Raw genomic sequence first — 14,232 nt, forward strand, 5'->3', positions numbered from 1 at the left:
TATTTTACATCCCATGAACGCAAAACTAAAGTTTCTATTTCTGTAAAAAGATGAGAAAATGATCAACAAACACCCAAAATCTTGACGATGTAGTCAAACCTTTTGGACAACAGTGTTGCAACAGTGATGGAATAAGTATTGGCTAACTATTCCATCAGGGTAAAGATGTCCGGGAAATTTTTCTGTGCCGTAATGTCTTGTTGGTTGGCAACACTGCAAAAAGTGAACATGGTAGTTCTAGAATGAATTGGACAATGCTCTGATTAGCAGTGCTGGTGAAATCAACAGGTGGTTTCAAATTGAGAGTCATGACGGATTAGGTACCCCAACTGCGATTTTCAGAGCCCAGAGTTTGGAAGGAGATGTTGTTTATAGTGGTCGACTTAAAACTCACTTATTCAACCATTTAACAATATTGTATGAGGCTCAGAGAAATATTACACAACAATGACATCTTAGAGTGTAACATTGAGAATTAACAAAAAGGAAAGCATTGTCACATATCTTGCCCTGGATATGTACACCTCTTTCTTGGGGCAATGTCTCAGGGATTGCTACCCGTCTGGTAAGATTAAAACAAATCAAGATGTCATTGGTCAAGACTCCAAGAGAAAGCACTGGCTTCATTGCACTGAGCTGAAGTCATTAAAACCAACAAAATAAGACAAAAGGTGTGAGTAACAGATTGTAAAAAAATGCCAAAGATTGACTGAACGCTATGCATCACAGAAGGTAAAGGCTTGCTTATAGCAATGTCACAAGGGTTGAGAGAGGGCTCTTTCAACAAAATGATTCAAGCAAACAGTTTTGCAATACCAGTAGTAGGTGGGGAAATCGTTGGCAGAAGTTTACATGTTGCTGACCAGTATCCGGCAAGAAGTGTTCATGGTGGAGAGTTCATGAAACACTGAAAATGACCCTGATATTTGCACAGTGTGTGAGTCCAGCATCTTTTCATGTCTAGAACACACACAGGCTTAAGTATAAATTGAATCATTCAGGATAAAGGAGAAAAAATGACCAACATATGAGAGTATCACCACTTGAAAGTTGAAAGGTAGTCAGCTACTGGTGCGTAAATAATGTTTTACATTGTAAGCATGTTAATGGGGAGCTCCACTTTTCTTACGTGCCATCGTACACTTAACGTAACTGCTCAAGCATGTGTTGTCCACACTCCGAGCTGTTTGAACAGTGTTGTATTCTTCAGCGGGTGACAAGACTACTCACAAAGTCACGCATTGTTTTGGGGTTTTTTGTCACATTTCTGTGTGATTTATTTCATCTCTTTGGCCTCTATTACAGTAGCTATCTCAGTTTTATTTGTGTGGTTTCGTCGGCCGACTCGAGGGCATGGCCAAAGGCAATTCTGTATCTCTCTCTGTTCCTACAGATTGTAACGATAAATACCACCATATCAGTCAATTTTGTTGTTGGCCTCAGCAGCTAGTAGTACTACAGTACAGCCACTGGTTAACCATCTTAAAAAATTCTAGTATTCTCTCGTCCTACCTGCTATGCTGGAAAGACCGCAAAGATCATTCAAAATCTGAGATAGTTATTCAGTGCTTGGGTTCTACAAAACAGCAGGTATTTTTTTAACTGTGCAGTTGTTTTGAAATGAATGCAAATTTTCAAGCCTGTTTATTGACTTGAAATTACCAATCTTTTGATGTTGTTAATTCATGCGTCCCAAATTTGCATAAATCCTAGACTTCCCCCCCCCCCTCTAAATTTGGTGAAACAACAGCATGTTATTATCTACCATGTCAGTAAGATCTCCGAGACAGTAGGAAAGGCACACAAGTGTAATTTCCTGGCAATGATTTACCGTGTTTTTGGAAACGGCATCCCAAAACACTTAGATCAAGTAGCTGGCTCTGTTTTGTTGTGGGCGTTGTTTTCGTTTGTTGTTTATCAATTGACTAGAAGGAGTCATTACACCCATCAACGAGTTTTTTCAGCCGTGCCGTGGCGTGTGTGCTTGTGCATTTCATGTGACGCTTTGTTGTATTTGTACCAACGCCAAACCTGTTGTAATAAATTTTACCGTATTTTATCAATGGAAAGCTGCTAATCACCCAACATTGTCCTTAGTACAGGTATATAAGCAGTGAAAGTTGGCAACCTTAACTATCATCAGTCAATATTTCAGGCACAATGAACGAGTGACTTATCTTTGCAGTTTTCAATCTATGATTATCCTTGAATAAGACGTCAATGTTTGAGAAAGCAACATTACAATTTAAAACTTGAAACAGACTTTTAAATGCAATATGGTAGTTATGCCTATCCATACATCCATCTGTCTTGATGTTCTGTCAGAACATTTGTGTTGCCCTGGGCAAATGACAAAATCGCTAGCAAACATTTCGTTGGAAATTCATATCTAGGTAAATCTGCACTGTTGCTACGTGTAAAACATTAAAACAGAAGAGATTGTGTCTGCCATCATGCTAAGTATTGCCAGTTGATATTGTATTAATTTGCAATGTTTAGAAAGAAGATCAGAACAAGAGCTGTGTAGTCTCTCTGTAACTTTGGCTGATTTGTAACCTGTTAAGAATTTATTGCATTGACCTGTACATAGCTGAAGCGGAGTGTGTGTGTGTGCAAGTACAGAGTTATTATCAGTCATAGAACCGTTAGGGTGACTCAGTTAACAGTGAGGTGGGTTACAATATTGGCCTGAAATAGTTGAAATTACTTGACAAAAACTGCTACCAAGGGATTTGTTTCTTTTCTTACAAGAAAAAAGCAGTGTCTCAATGTGTGAAAGGCAGTACCGTACACCTGCTCTTGTATGACGGACTACCGGTACTTCTACCAGCACGTCTATTGTTTGAACTAAACCATGCATCCATGAATGGCATTCCATATTCATAGGGTACACATTTGGAAATTTTACACCATAACCCGTTGAGTGCCAACATCAGTTTTTGTCACCTTTATAAAATATACTTGAGTCAATTTTTCTCAGATTTTTTCCAAAATTTTGATAAACAACTGCAGCCAAGGAAATATGTCCATTTGGTCCAAAATTATCAAAAAATTTCATAAAAATTCATAATATTGGTAAAATATGGCAGAAAAATATTTTTGGGGAAAATTACAGCACTCAAAGGGTTAACAGCTACAAGTTGGGCAACTTGCATAGGAATTTCTTTGTTGAATGTTACGTCTCCACTGGCAATAATCAATGCTCAATATTTCATATGGTACTCTTTCACTTTCTGTCATTTTGTTCCATTGAATCAACAAAAAGTTTTCATTAACTGATTTGGAATGTTTAATAATGAAAATGCCGTGTATTTGACATGTCAATGAAGTATATAAGTTGCAATCTTGTTATCATGACTTTTTTTATGACAGCCGGGACTTTCATGTGATTTCATACATCAGTGAATATCACCTGCTTGAGTAACATCTGTACAACAAATGAACTCCAGACAATCCATGGTAATCAGGAAGTGGGTCGTCTGCAAGGAGAGTAAAAAATGTGATGAAAGTTGCAGTTTGTGTCCGAGAACATCATTTCTGTTTTCACTTCTGAAATAAAAGTTGTCACATTGTGGGCTTACATCGCTGAAATGTAATATTTCTTTGATGAAATACAGTACCTTCAGAATAAATATTTATTATCTACGTGCACTGTCCTGAGTGCACCCATAAGTAAATTAAAAAAATTGAAAATGACGAATTACTTGTGTATCAGTATTTGAAATGCATGATGGTTCATGGATGTTATTGTTAATGTATTGGTAATTACAAACGTGCAATCCAACCAGAGATACATGTCATTTCTGCTCGGAAACTGGGTCGACATGCTTGTAAGGAGTTGATGCAGGTATGTATGTAGGTTTCCTGAGTAGATTTATTCTTAGGGTGTGGTTAATTGCTTGCGCTACTTGCTAAAGAGCAGTAGCTCCTTTATCTATCCGTTATCACTTGGTTAAACATAAATGATGATACTTGAGAAAGTTGTCAGCTTCAACGATGTCTTTTCCAGGCAGTTATCCACTTGAAAAACTTCATCGGTGTGGAAGAGATATATACTGTCATGTTCAGTGAACATAATCTTTCAGTAAACAGCAGCTGAACAGTTCTATCCACAAAACATCATACAGCTAAACTGTTTGTGCGCTTCAGACAAGTTCCTCCAAGCTATAGGTATTAACTTCGGCAAACACCTTCTGGACACGATTGTGCGACTTAAAAGGGGGAATTTGGATCTGTGGGCAATTACCGTTCCCCAATTATATTCAGCAGAGCTTGGCTAGGGACAATAGGAACAGTTAAGTCTAAACACAGTTGGGCTTTGGGTTTTGAGGATAATTTGTGAGTAAGTTTTAAATGGTATGCAGGCTTGATAAATGTCTGGACATCCAATTATAGCGCTGTGTGATTGTTGGCCATTCCTGTTGTCCTGGCATTCACTGTCTTGTCTTGTTGCGGTCTTAGCCGATGTTAAAAAGCCTTCAGTTTGAGAAGAGGTCCTAATACCCAGCTTAAATAGAAATTATGCTTTCAGTAAATGTGTCGACCATTGTATTCTGGTGGACCAACATCATAGCCAAGTCCTTTGAATGAGGATCAATTACCAGTATGCAATTGTCAGATTTATTTGTTATCGCTGTTGAGTTTGTATGGAAAATCACTGGATTTTTTTTCAAAATTATTTTAAGGATCATAATTAAAGAGTTTGACAGAATAAATACACAACCACCAGTGTCAGATCTACTGTCACTTCTTGTAATATTGTAGATACCACTAGGAACAATAACTGATTCAAATAGCTCAGGTTTTTTGTAAGTATTATTGTTTGGCCTTCAAATTGGACCACAAGAATCATCAACAAAGCTGTGTTTTGAAAATATTTTGAAAGTCAAAGCTTTGAGTTTTCCAAATGAAGGAGAGTGGTTTCCATCTCTCTTGAGGCAAATCAATTGGATACTAAAAACAGTGGATTTTGTATTGCATTTTGACCCTTTCACTGCAATGGTTTAGCCCAGACCAATTGTTTACAATGGGGATTGTAGACCTGTTTACATTCAATTGGGGGTGAACAGACTAAACCCACAAGAACCAACAGACTTGTTAACCAAATGCATACCGGTACATAAGTAATTGTATTTTACCATTTGAAGTTGCAAGTCAATGACATTAGCTGAATTTGCCAATTATAAATGCCTTCAAGCAGCAGCCATCTTGTTTTGTGAGTGACAAATGAAGGATGACCAGAAGCCATTTTTTCTGTTCTCGCACAATAAAATGATGGCTGCCTCTGCAAGGCAGATGTGACTAGCCCACGAGTCAATGTTTCATAATCGGTAACATGTTCAAAAGGAGCTGAGAACCCATTCACAGGCATATCTACTTCCCCATTTAAAGTTCAGTGTGGATAGTTCGAAAATGTGAAATATGATTAAAAGAACACATGAAATTGTTGTTACAGGGCTGTATCAGAGTTTATGGCCGTATTGAAATCAAAAATAATGAAAATTAAACTTTTTGAACTACAATGAATATTCTACAAGTATATAGAATAGCAGTTCTCTAACTTCACAAGATACTTTTGGTTTGCTTGTATGGTATGTGAGACACTTGTTTCCTCCAATGAAGAAGCAAACTGCTTTCCCTGTATGGGTGCAAGTAATTCATCTCTATCTATTCAATTTAATGGTACACTGAATATCATACATTAGACGTAAATGGAAAAATTAACTCACCAGGGACAACATCAATTAGAATAAATAACTCTAAAGCCATTTAATTGACAGTATCATTAACAGATTACCTTCAGGGAAATCCCTAAACACTTCTTTCAACTTAATGTGATATGCTTTTGTGTCAGTAATGGCTTTCCTCAAAATCTGAAACAAACCACTTTAGGTACGATAGACTGATTCGATATGATAATGTCAAGGACTGGTTCTTTCGCATTATTTGGTTGAACGAAGCAAGATATACCTGCAGTCATGCTGGAGGCAGAATGTTATATTGGATGTACATTGATGTATCCCATGTAATTTTTTGAGTATAATTTTGGGCATAAGTGTTCCAACTTCTCAAAGCAATTAGTGGTAAATATCAGAGTAAATGAAGAAAGTTTGTTGTGGTTTTTCCTGTGCAAGAGTCTCAATTAATCCATTCAAATCTTATTGACAAGGATGAACCAATCAACAGTTGGCATTTGGCGCTCATTCCCATTGCATGATGGGAAAGGAGCTATGATAGGGAACATGATCTTAGCTTGGGAAAAGTGTGAGCACTGCTGCAGTAAATTTTATTGTGAATAAAAATTGTTCAATGTAACTTTAATACAAACATTCCCCAAACAGACAAGTAGTCAACTTGATCACAAATGGTACCAGAAATAAGAAAATATTAGTTTCAAAGATCAAATAGAATGGCTGTCTGCAACAATAGAAGACATAGACATTCCTGTATCTGGAGCTGGCTCTGAGAAATACTCCATTGAATTATTGTCCACCAGCTAAGAAAGTTAAAATTAAATTGAACCTTACTGGACAAAAACATGATACTTTAGCATGATACTGCAGCCAAAGTTAATTGTGACAGGGGTTAGCTATTCACATACAAATCAAAACTTTTTCAATAAGATTTCTGTATTGTTAGGTTAAACTGGGAATTGAACAGAAAAACATGACATCACACCATACCGGTATAAAAATACAGACCGTATATCATGTGCCTCAGCTGTCTCATTTGCATATTGTTTGTTGACATAAAAGTGCTATTCATAAAACTGTAAGCAATGATGCACAAAGACTTGATTATAGATTCCCCCTTTTGTATGACTGTGCCATGGGCCGCCAGGAAGTCTATTGGTCTACTTCCCTTGAAACTTGCTCTGCTTGTCTGCCAAAGTATATGGTTAAACACATTAATTTTCTAAGCCTCAGGGTAATTTTGATTTCAGTGTCATTGTTCTCAATGTTAATTTTCAAGTTGTCGAAGGTCGGTTTACATGTTGTACTTTGTAGTTGGAAAACTGGAAGGATGTTTTCCAAAGTCTGAATTTTCAAATTATTTTCATAATAGATCATGACATTTTTCAAAACATAGTTTGTTAATGTTTGCAAATGGATCAGGTGTGTGTCGTCAATAAAGACTTACTCCTCAATTCTACACATATTAAAAACAACATGAAGTGCACTGAATTCTTACAAAATGGACAAATATTGTGTAGCTTAGCAACCTCTAAATTGGAGTCTATCAAAAATTTCTCATGAAGTTTTCATAAGTTTTTCTTAAACCAAGGATGAATCATAAGATTAGTGTGGTGTCATCTTTGTTTATGCAAATTACTTATTATTATGTTAATATTATGCAAAAAATGGCAAGCAAAATTTATCTACTGATGGCTGATATTGATGATATTGTGGAACAACCTACCTAAGTACCAGGTACATGTATAGATGTACAAAAATCATGATATCTGTGAGTAAATCCTTTTCACTTAGTTATTATGTCTGTAAATCAGTGTTTTTTGCCCAAAATTCTTCCTGGAGTGAAATATTCAGTTGTCGCCCACACACTCATGGTCAGGTTTGTAAGAGTTTTATTGCCCATCAGATGTTTCCATTAAGGACAACACAATGACTATTATGTAAAGGTCTCAAAAGAGAGATTTGTTTTTCCTTTGCTGAGAAATGTAGGCAAATGGTCGCCAGAAATACAAGCAAGGCACTCGGTGAGAAATTGGTAGTCTTGAAACTGAAAAGGTAGTAAATTAGGTTGGAATGGCCACCTGTTGGAGTCAGTAAGCAAGTTTTACTGGTTTCCTGCCAACCACTCCAAACCACTAAGTGGGGGTTTTAAATTCCTTCTCTTCCTAACATTACATATTTGTACATCAAGATGCCCGCAAATTCCTCAAAGTTTTCTTCCACGTTTCCTCGTCCTGTTTTTGCTTGTTTTTGACCTAGTTTTTTTTTGTTCTGACATCAGAGCCGTGCCTAGTCTTTTATTGAACTTACCTGCTGTTCCCACTCTTTTACCCACAAAAAGACCTCCCTGTCAACTGCTTGATGACGTAGAGAGGTCAGTGACCTAACCACCAGCACCACTCTACACCCGACAATGAACCCACTGTGTCCAGACTACCTACCGGGCTGTAATCCGCGAACAAAAAGGACAAAAATTAATCAATAAAAAACCTTTTATGAGGTCCGTTTCTATCGTCAAAGCAAGTGAATGGTATTAATATAGGTTTTTGCAGGCAAAACAGTGGCATCTTTATAGTATCGGTACTCAGCAATCTTCTAGACACTGTGGCTGCATACATTATCAATCTACTTCCATTGTACCTTATCATGAACTCACATCATTTTTATTCAGTCTGTTTCTCAAATATTGTACTCCATTGTCCAGTCGGAGCCTATTACCACTTCCTGTCGCACTCTCGCCTTTAATATGCAAAACTTAGCACATTGTTCCAATTTGACGGACCTCTTGTAATAACTCCTTATGAGGGCTTATTGAAAAGTTTTTTTATTCTCTGAAGACGGGCCGACTCGAGGTCCCTTATTGAGGGAAAGCGAAATTGTTCTACGTGTGTTTGTGTGAGTATGCTTGTGAATAATGCCAGGTTTATTAACCTCAGTACTTCCTTGGTCATGACGAGTCGATTGCCGGTCACTTAAAACACGACATTTCAAGTAAGCCACGGACAGAATCAGCCGTTCAAAGTCTGTTCCTCCTCACATGTTTCGATATCTGTGTGAACGAAAATATGATTCTACTTCAAGAAAGTAATATTTGGGCACCAAAGACTAGCAACTGCAGCTCAGGCTGGGAGGATGCATTCTCTGACAGGGGAGCCCCAAAAAGTACAGGTAAATACCGAGATGACTGCTGCAGCCATTAGAGACAGATTAATTAATTTAACGATCATTAACGATGATTAATGGTTTAGTCAGCAGACAGTCTCCGTCAAAGTTCTTGCTCTTTATTGATACAGTAGGAGGAATATATACAAGATTTATTTGATGTCATTTGTTTATTACCGTACATGTGTGGGAGAGAAATTGTCCAACATTTATCATTACAAATGCTCCCCATCCTATGTTTGTTTATATCTCACCCCTTCCCTCCAATCACAAAGTCGTAACAAGATCACATAAAAACTATTTTAGATCATTAATGTCAAGTTGAAGTCATCACTTTTGTTAGTTTTGCTTCAACAGAGAGTAAAATCGCTGAAAATTATCCTCATTTTCAGACAAATTAAGTATCAAGTCAACTTCTGTGTTTTGCAGTTATAACCTTGAAACATGTAGGAAGTGTATTGCAATTGGTTGTAAAAATATTCGAGAGTTTTGAAATTGGATTTGGTGATTTTCAGTGAAAGATTTTGAACAATCACTGTCGTTATAAAATTAAAAGATAAGTGATATCCTTTAGAAGTTGTTCTAGTTTGTGAAACAATTGAGAAAGGAGAAATCTGACAGGCTTGAATACCAGGCTATCATAGTTAATCAGTCTGTGAGAGTCCATTCTGTAGGTAACCAGTATGAGTCATTTTGTTTTGGGTGTACCTTGAAACACAATTTCACACATTTTAATGGTTGATTTTACACTGCTGGTCACGCAGTGAGCACTGAAACCAATCTGTCACCATATCGTTTATGGCTTACGGTCTGACCCAGCCATCACGACAGGTCGAAACTCGTAAATGCAAAGTTTGAAATTTAAGAAAGGGTACATTCAAAGAAATCGTCGTCATCTGTTGACAGGAAAGCCTAAGCGTTTCACGTCTGACTCACGTTACATGTCAACTCGATGCAGTCTTTTGTTGCAGGCCCATTAAGTTTTGATGTAACATGGGTGAACATCGAGTTAAACTTTTCACGTTAACTGCATTGGCACAAATGACCAGTCACCGCGTCCTTTCACCAAAGTTTACATATTCTGTCGGCCCTTCTCTGAGAGAAACAGACGCAACAAGCAAACAAACGAGTGGTCATTCTGACCGAGTGTAAAGTGGCCAACTAAAGTGGTCCCCGTTGGAATGTAGAAAAGTTGCCTTGTACAACCTGACAAGAATGCAGGCCTATATTACCGGTACACCTCAAAACACTCATTATTGTCCTTTTTTTTCAATGTTCGAAAAGGTTAACATCAAAACCAGAGGTGGTCCTGTCGTGTTGACTCTCTATATCTATCAAGTTTCTGAATGCAACAAAAAGTTCCCTTTGTGTACAGTCTGTCAGACTGTCTTTATCAGCCAAGAACTCAAAAGATAAAGAGAAAAAAGAGTTGCACTTGTAGTCTGCAGAGTTGAAAAGAAAAGTCAGTTTATAGTGTGCTTTCGATGGCATTGATCACCTTGTAAATTTTACAGCAATAAAAAAGATCCCATTGTAAGGATGGGGAAGGACATTAGCCACATCTCTTTGAAGTTGATGTAGCTCTTCTACGTCTCTTCCAATCAGTCCTGAAAGAATAAATGTTTTTCCTCTTGTTTTGGGCGTATCTGAGGAAAAAAGCGGTGAGCAAGATGTACCGGTATGCTTATTTATTCTTTGCAAGTTTGTTTTCACTCGCGTTCAACACACATACCTGACCACTGCTTTGCTATTTTGGTTTCAAAATAAAACAGTCAGAATCATCCATTGTACACAGCTACATTCACATTTAAGCAAATTATCTGTGTTCTTTCTACAAAGCAACCTGTTAAGCTAGTCTACAACATCTAGTATCCTTGTTAAGATTTTTTTAGTTCAGCACATATTTTCTTGTCAAAACAACACGTTCCTGTAAATATGAGCTTGGATGGAATAGGCACAGCTTGTTTTGTGTCAGCTTTAAAAAAAGAAACTGGATGTTTATTCCAGGTGAATGCCTCGAAATTCTTTCCTTTTTTACAGTTGTTTGCTCAGGGTCATCCTCGCCATCCGTTCTGTAAACAACACAAATCCACAAACATCAAAGCTACACCCTGCAATCATTGCACACAGGGATGGCTTCTCTCTTTTCTCGGTGAGCCAATCAAAACTCCCCAAAATATGCCCCAGAAAAAATACCCATCAAAGGTCTTGAAAACAAGCCAAAAATTTTGTGATTGCATTTGTAAACAAATTGTCTACCTCCAAATTTTGTTAGAATTCTGTATTTCAAAATGAAAACTTTCATTAAGGCTATTGTAAACAGCATTGATGTTTCACAATTGTAAGTGAAGTTTTGTGAAAATCTTCTCATTTTTGATGTTTAGATAAGTTGTTGTCTCAGAAAAGATCTATCGATCGACTTCTTTGCAGAATTCTTTTTTCCATGGTTGTTTTTTTCTCCCCACCTAGTGTAGAGGATTATTCCAGCCCAAAATTAGTTCATTTGTATCTTATAACAGTCCAGGGTCCAGTGCTAAAAGACACAAGACAATTTCTTTCACGGGGTGTGCAGAAATCCTTCAGTACTTGAAATCATGCCCCTCGGCAGAAAGCTATCATGGACTTTCCAAGGGATTACTAATTCAGAAAATTAAACTGATCAGCTATGAGAACAGCTAGTCTTTTGTGCCCTCCCTTCATGCTATGTTAATTTTTTGAAGGGAAAAACAGTGGACAGGAGGTGGCTGAAACAAAGGAGTCAGATCCATTGTGAAGAGCTTAGCTGGTTGAAAAAAAGTTCCCCCCTCTGTGAAATGGCCATTGAGAAAGAAACCACTGGGCACTTGTAAGACTGGTGATGTGGGAATTCCTGGATTGTACAATAGTTAATTAGGTCCGGCGGTTGCTGTCGTAAGAATTTGTGAGTTCCTCTCCAAGGTGTCAATCAACAGGTAGCTGTCAGTCTATCTCAGTCTGCTGATGATCCCCCGTCAGATTAAACCGTAAATGACAAGTTTACAGGTCAACCATTTAAAAATCAGCTTATCTTTGCTTTAATAGTACGTAGATATTAGCAACTGTAACTCAATTCAGCTTATCCTGATACATGACATTCAGGCTACACACCCACAGAATGTTCAGTACAGTGGTATGTTCTTTACACTACAGGAAGCATATGGACCATACCATTTATGATTGGGGTAAAAAACAAACAGGAATGCTGTGCTTTATCATTAGGTCGTTTTTCTTGCAAATATATCTGATTGCAAAAATATGCAATTTTATACACGACAGCATGAAACTTTTCCACTCGTCTGATTTATGCTTTGTGTGCAATTTGTTCATAAAGTCACAGGTTATGTCAACGTACCAATGGCATTCAAAATAATTTACAGAACTCTGTCCAGTCTCTACATAAGCGTTTGCTTTTCTGAACAGTTAATATTATCATAAAAACAGATCAGATGTTTATCATTTTCCACAATGAAATATCAGATGTCATTATTTGGCAATCTGGCTTTCAACACGTACACGCAAATGGATGTGTTTAACTTGCTGTGTATGGCTCATTTGTCACAGACTTTCTTAAACTTGAGTGGTACATACAGCTTTTAGTTTGAAAAAGTTTGCTTTCGTATGCCATTGAAGTATTAGCTATGTTTTGACATGTCGGTCATGCAAAATTATGGCCCAGTATCTCTATACTGTCATCAACATACATTGTGACAGCTGCTCAGGTAATTAACAGAGAGTCAAGGAATAGTGCTTGCAGCCGCTCGACAACCATCCTAGAATGGCATTTCAATTTCTATTCTATCAAACATTTCAGTTGATGCATGTACAAACTCTTTAGGTTTTTTAGTTCTGCATCTTAACACTGGTTGTGCATGCTATTCATGGCAATGTCGTTGACAGTTCAGAGCTACAAACCATATCAGAGGCAAAAATGTAATAAAAAAAAATCAAGAAAAAATGTAAAATTCTTGACTGTTGCCCTTGAATTAGGGTAATGATTTGAATGAGCTGTCTGTTCCCGTTTGAGACTGTGGATATTTTCCCAGCATAACTCGGATTCCGAACTTCATTTGTCCTGAATTGACTTCAAAGCATGGAATGCAGCCAGGGAAGGCTATTGCCGGCTTGGTGATACCGGAGAAATTTGCAGTTCACCAAGAATGTGGAGTTGTCTGCAGGGCAGCTATCGGCCACAAAGCAGTCCAGATGTACGCAAATTCAGTGTGTGTATCTATGTCGATAATACCCAGGGGGGTTGATACAGTTAACTCAGCGAAAAACTTTTAATAGCCGTGTTAGTTTATTCTGAAAATAAACAAGGAGATGCAAAGTGAAACAAATGTTTGAAAACCTGAACAGCGTGATACATGTTCACTGTTGCCCAATTGTTCAGTTCAGGCACGTAAAAGATAGATTTCTGGATGGCAAGTTTTTACAAATTCACAAAAGTGCAGGACTTTATCGTGTTGCAGATTTTCTTATTTTGAAACTTTGTACTGTACCAGTGCAGGTTTTTTCTTGCAAAAAATGTTGTCAGTGCAATGGTTACTTTACAGTAGGTCCCAGGACCAGTTATATTCTTGAGACGAAAATTGAACATGGATTTCACAGAAACATGGAAATATCCATTATCTTATATCAAAAAGTCCATTGATAACCAAGATTTCACAAAGCTTTGGTCAGTGTAAAGAGTCTTTCACCCTGTGCTAAAATACTCAATCCAGTGGTGAGAACTGTACCAGATATTATGAGAAAGTAAGTTAGTTTTTGACTATCTACCCAATACCCGGACGTCCTCCAAGCCTACAGATATATGCTAGTTTGAAGACATTAAAGCTGTACTAGGTGTATTCTCGTTGTGTTTTGATGGTTTTTTACCTCCCATTTGCCATACATATATGGCAATGGGAGGTTATATGGTTGAAAAAAGTCTGTATGTGAGATGTCTGTCTGTATGTATGTATGTATGTATGTATGTATGGATGTCTGTCCGTCCAACGCAAAAACTCAAAAACCGCTGCACGTATTGAGCTGATTTTTGGTGTAGTGATGCCATATATGATGTAGATGTGCCGTTGTTAAAATGAACTTTTTAGGCCCATAGATATGCTAATGAGGTACAAAAAAAAGCAAAAATGGTCAAAAATCAATAACTCAGGAACTACTCATCTAATCATTGTCATATTTGGGTTTTAGGTACCTTGGGCCCAACTCATTTAAACATATAGATTTGATGTCAATATTTGATGCTTTCTATTTTTAATGATTTTTTTTTTCTTTTTTTGGCATTTTAGTAAAAAATCTTTTCCTCTTAAACAATGGTTGGATCGCTTTAAATTTGGTGTGCTGGTACCTTGTGACA

At 37.3% G+C, this 14,232-nt stretch overlaps 1 protein-coding gene across 2 annotated transcripts in view; it reads left to right on the forward strand.

The window, feature by feature from the left end:
• Nucleotides 1–14,232, forward strand: part of LOC139122688 (protein bicaudal C homolog 1-like) — a 112,624-nt gene that overhangs the window by 76,201 nt on the left and 22,191 nt on the right. Inside the window, exon 1 of one of the 2 annotated variants that reach the window (XM_070688304.1) lies at nucleotides 8,651–8,861. The exons of the other annotated variant lie outside the window; for it this stretch is intronic. Coding sequence (XP_070544405.1) covers nucleotides 8,759–8,861 — 103 coding nt within the window. The 5' untranslated portion in view covers nucleotides 8,651–8,758. Of the gene's footprint in view, nucleotides 1–8,650; nucleotides 8,862–14,232 lie in introns of those variants that run through there. 2 annotated transcript variants of the gene reach the window in all.

Source organism: Ptychodera flava, chromosome 22 (genome assembly GCF_041260155.1).
Source record: "Ptychodera flava strain L36383 chromosome 22, AS_Pfla_20210202, whole genome shotgun sequence".
NCBI lineage: Eukaryota > Metazoa > Hemichordata > Enteropneusta > Ptychoderidae > Ptychodera > Ptychodera flava.